This window comes from Caenorhabditis remanei, chromosome I, assembly GCF_010183535.1.
Source record: "Caenorhabditis remanei strain PX506 chromosome I, whole genome shotgun sequence".
Classification (NCBI taxonomy): Eukaryota; Metazoa; Nematoda; class Chromadorea; order Rhabditida; family Rhabditidae; genus Caenorhabditis; species Caenorhabditis remanei.
Genome location: NC_071328.1, coordinates 15,885,417 through 15,891,458, shown reverse-complemented (window position 1 = coordinate 15,891,458; position 6,042 = coordinate 15,885,417). Strand labels below are relative to the sequence as shown.

The window sequence follows — 6,042 nt, the reverse complement described above, 5'->3', positions numbered from 1 at the left end:
AAATAGCGGGAATACACATATAAGGCGATTTAATTAACAAGGTAATTAAGAGTAATTATCTTTATTCAGAGTCGAAAATCGATAAAAATCGTGTCAAAATATCACATTAGTCACTCGGAAACAGGTTTTCACCCGCTGGTCGCCGAGAATTGTTTACGTTTCGGTCTCTCGCCCATTGTTTATTCGAAATTCTATCGATTTCCACCTGATATATACATTTTTGACCGGTGAATCATCTGTTTTTCATCATTTTATTGTTGAAAAACCTATGGAAATGCCTGAAAACATCTGAAATTCTCTGAAAAATGGTGAATGTCAGCATACGCGCAAATGGTGCATTGGACGCAAACACCGTCACGTCAGATTGCGGACCGTGTGGATTTACGGAGGGCGAAATTTTTTTTTTGAGACGGATTTTCGGATTTTTAAGGTGGTTTTTGGCTGAAAATCACGGTGAGAGGTTCATCGAATCGAGGCAGAGCGCACTTGCGCAACACGTGGGCGAGAGGGCGGCGCGAGAGAGACGCAGAGAAACGAGAGAAAAAAATTTTCAACTGAAAATTCAGTTTTTCGTCAATTACAGCTCAGAAAAAAATAATTCCGTTTTCTAGTGTTGCAATCCGTGTTGTTGGCGTAATTGTGAATATTTTGATTATAAAATGACTTGCGTTGGTGGAGTTTGCACAAAGTTATCACCGTTTTCCCATTTACTACTGAAAATTGAAAAAATAGCCAGTTTTTCACATTTTTCTCGAAAATGAAGTCTCGATGCAAACTCACGTTTGCAAGATGGATAGACCCAATCACTGTCGACATTTTAATCACAAAATTGTTCGATAATACTCAAAGATAATGGAGTTGATACATTTTTTGTGAACAGCTGACTGTAATCACAATTCCGAAAAACACCGATTTCTCATCGAAATCGGTGTTTTTCATAGTTCTTTTGGACTGAATAATCATAAAAGTAGTTTTGAAGTTGCTTTTCAGCAATTTTTGCTTGAAAATCTAGAAATTTGAAAAAAAAACTGGAAAATTTTTTTTTTCAAAATTTTTTAAATTTTGACTTTTTATGATTTGTTAGTCATTAGTAGCTACTCAGAACCTTAAATTGGTCAATTTTCTTGCATTTCCTCAGAGTATTCCATTTTTAATCGAAATTCAATTATTGTAGGCTTGCAAATTTATGAATCGAGAAATGCGCCAATGATCGAGTAGTGCGCAAGCAGCTTTGCACTTTCGATGAACCTCTCACCGTGAAAATGGGTGAAGATTGGTGATTAAAAAATCGAAAAACTAATAAATTAATTTATTCGAGTGTTATTTCATCAAAAATCGGTGAGAAAATGTGGAAAAACGGGATTTCTGCCTATTCAGAGATTTTGGGTTTTTTTTTGAGTTTCGGCTGAAAATAGCTGAAAATCTTCAAGAAAACTCATTAATTCGCGTATTTCTTCAAGTTTTTATTGATTTTCGTGAGAAAACTCGTGAAATATCGTAAAAATCAGAAAATTTAGATTTTTAGCTATTTTTGTTGTTTTCTTCAAAAAAAAAACGGAAAAGATGCAGTTTATCGCGTAGTAACGCCAAGTTTTCAACAAAAATCGTCAAAAAACTTTAAAAATTATCCAAAAAGTCAATTTTTGAAGTTTTCAGCAATTTTTTTTTGTCTAAAAATCTCTAAATTTCGAGGGTTTAGTGAGGGAATTTAGGGGTTAAGGGCTGAAAAAAGCTGAAAATATTGGAAAATTGAAGTTAAACAATGTAATAGACCGAAAATAGCCGGAAAAGCACAAAAAATCAGAAAAATTGGGTTCAAAATCATTAAAATCACAAGGAATAATGGGAAATTTTTGGTAAAAACTGAATAAAAATTGTAGATCAAAACCAAAGAGAGATAAAAAATCACTCAATGAAAACGATACGAATTCCGGCGTTGTTTTCTTCCAATCTATCAGTTTTGAATCCCTCCGTATCCATTTCCAGCTCCAAAATTCCATCACGAATTCCCTGGACCTTTCCTTCGATATCCTTTAGCTCACGGGTTATTCTCTCAGATTGTAGAAGAATGACACGTTGATTCATGATGTAGACGAAGAAAAGGAGCTGGAAATATGTATCGAAAAAGTTAGAAAAAAAATTGTCTGAAAATTTTTTCAGTCAAAATTTCAGATAGTGAGATTACCTCAGTTTCAGCCGGAAACTTTCAAATATAGGCTAGTTTTGTAGATCAAACCTAGAGCATCATTTTTGTAGTTGACAACTTTTTGTTAGCTCCGCCCACTTTTGAGTTATGCGCCTTTAAAGATAGCTGCCTTGAGGTCCGAGGGTCACCTGAAGTCAGCTATGTTTAAAGGCGCACATCTCAAAAGTGGGCGGAGCTATCGAAAAGTTGTCAACTACAAAAATGTAGAGCTAGATTTGATCTATAAGGCTAGCCTAGATTTGAAAGTTTCCGGCTGAAATTGAGTATCTGAAATTTTGGCTGAAAAAAATTTTCTTAAAAATTTTTTTTTTGTTGCATTTTTCAGAGAAACTAACCGCATATTGACTCCAATTGATCACGAAAATCTCGAAAACCATCTCAACACACAGCAAAACAAGACAGATGAAGTGGTGGAAGTCAGGCTCTTCAAGCTCCGCCCCTTTTTTCCCCTCCGTTGGCTCCGCCCCCTCTTGTTCATCGTCTCCGAGATCAAAATCTTCGAGATCCTTATTATTCTTCAGAAAATCGATACTTTTTGAGAGTTGCTGAATTCCAACATCCAACTCCTTCTTTTCCTCCTCGAGAACATGCATCTCGGTGTAGTAGTAGATGGAGAAGTACATCTGAGTAGGAAAATGAGGTCTGGGAGGGTTGAAAATATGAAAAATGAGTTTAGAACCCTTGAAAACCTATGTTTAGACACTAAAATCGCATTTTTGAAAAATGTCGTCCGAGTGGCTCAGTGGAATTTTCCACAAACATGTCCCCCGCGGACCTACCAGGGTTCGACCCCACCTGGGCTAAGTATTTTTTGCGCACTGTTTCGATACTGGAAACATTGCCCTGACTCTTGAAAAGTGCTCGAAACCCTGATTTTCAGGTTTTACAATGCGAAAAATGGTTGAAAACAGACAAAAATGAGTAAAAATGAGGAAAATATGGGTTTTTGGGGTCTGAAAACACGAAAAAATAAGGTTAGAACCCGTGAAAACCTATATCTAGACCTGGAAAACGCATTTTTGAAAAATTTTAAAAAATGTGTCCGAGTGGCGCAGTGGGATTTTCCACCAACATGTCCCACGCCGACCTATCAGGGTTCGACCCCCACCTACCCCAAATATTTTTTACAATTTTTGAGAATGCAGGAAACATTGTCCTTACCCTTTAAAAACACTTGAAATCCTGATTTTCAGGTTTTACAATGCTAACAATGGTCAAAAATGAGAAAATCTTGAGGAAAATATGGGGTTTTGAGGTCGGAAAGCACGAAAAATGAGCTTAGAATTCTTGAAAACCTATATCTAGACCTGAAAAACGCATTTTTGAAAAATTTCAAAAAATGTGTCCGTGTGGCGCAGTGGGATTTTCCACAAACATCTCCCGCGCTGACCTATCAGGGTTCGACCCCCACCTACCCCAAATATTTTTTGCATCTTTTTCCAAGTATACTCACCGCAATAGAAACCATCATAACCTCAACCGAGACCTCAATCTCGTATCTCACATTGAACCATGCGTAGATCATCATGAAATACACGCCGAAGAAACCGAGCCATCGGATTTTTTCGACGGATTTCAAGTGGGGATTACCCTTAGGGTACAAGGAAGCCACACGGGTGTCCAGGGTGACCATGGATGTCCGGATGTCCGCATGCGTTTGTTTGAGGGAAGAGAACACATCGATTTGGTAGATGTAGATTGCCAACTGAGATTTTTTGGTCTTTTTTGTTGAAAATTGAAAAATCAATAAAAAGCTGATAAACTTACCAGACTTGCAAGATTCCGGGCCGGGCCGAGAAAGCTCCGGCCCGGCCCGGCCCGGTCGGCCCGGATTTGAATTTTTGAACTTTTTTCACTACAATTTTTTGTCCAAAAATTTATTTTCTGAAAATTTTTCATAATTTTCCTCAAGTATATTTTTCAAAAACCTTCGAAGCCTACAAAAAATTGTTTTTAAAAAATATTTTTCAAAAAAAATCGGGAAATTTTCGAAAAAAAAATTTGAATTCTTTTCAGTACTGAACTTCCGGGCCGGGCCCTGGAAATTTTCATTCCGGCCCGGCCCGACCCGGCCCGTTGCAAGTCTGAAACTTACCACAACCGATATCAAAATCCAAGAATTTTCACCGAAAATGCAGAATTTAATGAATGCGAACAGGGTGAAGTTGACCATAACCATGTTGAACAGAAAATTCAGTTTTTCCGAAAAAACTTGCATTGTCGGCGGCATTTTGGGATGAAAACTAGTACGAAAAAGCGCCTCTCAACACTTCGTGTGAACAAATCCCGTCGCATGACCGCCGCATGTTTCCATGGTAACGTGGGAGAAAGAAGAGGGGGCGCCGCGCATGTGTGGAGATGTATCGACTAATCTCGCAGCCTGGGAAGGTTTAAAACACGAAAAATAAGCTCAGCACCCTTGGAAACCTATGTTTACACTCTAAAATCATGATTTCCGCACATTTCCAAAAATGATGTCCGAGTGGCGCAGTGGGATTTTCCACCCACGCTGACCTACCAGGGTTCGAACCCCATCCGAACTAAATATTTTTTGCAAGTTGTGAAATCGCTGAAAACATTTTCCTAACCCTATAAGAATGCTTGGAGCCCTGGTTTTCAGGTTTTACACCGCTAATAATGATTAAAATGAGAAAATCTCACAAGTGTAGGGGCTTTTGGGTCTGAAAATACGAAAAATACGTTTAAAACTTTTGAAAACCTATATCCAGACACTAAAATCGAGTTTTTTGAAAAATTTCAAAAAATGTGTCCGAGTGGCTCAGTGGGATTTTCCAAATCATGTTCCACGCCGACCTACCAGGGTTCGACCCCCACCCGGGCGAAATATTTTTTGCAAACTGTGAAAATGTTGAAAACGTCTCTGAAACCTCTGAAAGATGCCAAAAATGGTTTTTTTTTTCAGTTTTTTTGCTCGAATTTTCAGAAAAAATTTGAAATTGGAATCCTAACTAAAACTAAACTAGCTAAACAAAAATAATAAAATATTCAACTTCTACCTGTTACGACGATTCAAATCATGGGTCACATTCTGAGAAAAAGTTGTAATTTAAAAAAAAAGATTTTAAGGCACCAACATATCCGGCTGTAATTCTCTGAACTCGAAAATATAAAAAATATCGTAATCAGCATAAAACTACTGTTCAAACGACTATACTCATGACCAACCTCCTCCAATTTTCGATTTCTGACCCCCATTCCGTTTTCGTATTCTACTACCGTAATCCATGACTTCCGTGTTCTCTGATCTCCTCAGTGAGACCAAAATGTAGCCTCTTAGAAGGGGGGACAAGACACACTTTGATATCATCAAAACAGGCACCGTGCCTGCCCCCCTAGACTAGACTATAATTTCCAACAATTTTCTCTCAGAAAAATAAATTCCGCAAAATTTATGCTCCATAAACCAAAAACCAATGTGATTGATGACATTAGATAACACGTGCCACGTGTTTGCCGAAAGAGTTGATAAGGACGGTGCTCTCGCCGAGTTCTCGCCACTTTTCAGAGCTCCCCGAAGAAAGATGCTCCGAAACGTGTCAATTCTGTTAGTACTTCTGGCCGCTGGCGTTGCGGCGAAACACGTCGAGCTGCCGGCTCCGTATAAGGATCATTGCATTTTGGATGATAAACAGAACCTCTATGATCCAAGCAGACAATTCGATATCAAGTGGTAAGTTTTTTATATGACTGGAAAGCCCTTGAAATTGTGATTTTATCAGTTTTTGAACTTTTCAAAAATATTGAAATTGTGCAAAGTTACAAGGCTTTGAAATTGAAGTAAGGCTTTTTGGGATTTCAAATTGTTTCAGGACGTT

General features: G+C 38.0%; 2 protein-coding genes across 2 annotated transcripts in view; one reads left to right on the top strand and one right to left on the bottom strand.

The window, feature by feature from the left end:
- Positions 1–1,905: 1,905 nt before the first annotated feature.
- GCK72_003374 (uncharacterized protein) lies at positions 1,906–4,385 on the bottom strand (the record flags this gene model as incomplete). The annotated part of the gene is made up of 4 exons (XM_003094609.2): positions 1,906–2,106; positions 2,542–2,829; positions 3,660–3,911; positions 4,302–4,385. 4 exons carry the CDS (start codon positions 4,383–4,385, stop codon positions 1,906–1,908), a joined length of 825 nt encoding a protein of 274 aa, XP_003094657.2.
- A 1,264-nt stretch (positions 4,386–5,649) lies between these two features.
- Positions 5,650–6,042, top strand: part of GCK72_003373 (uncharacterized protein) — a gene marked incomplete at both ends in the record, with an annotated part of 2,598 nt that continues 2,205 nt past the window's right edge. The window contains one exon of the mRNA XM_053724013.1: positions 5,650–5,897. Coding sequence (XP_053592658.1) covers positions 5,650–5,897 — 248 coding nt within the window. The remainder of the gene's footprint in view (positions 5,898–6,042) is intronic.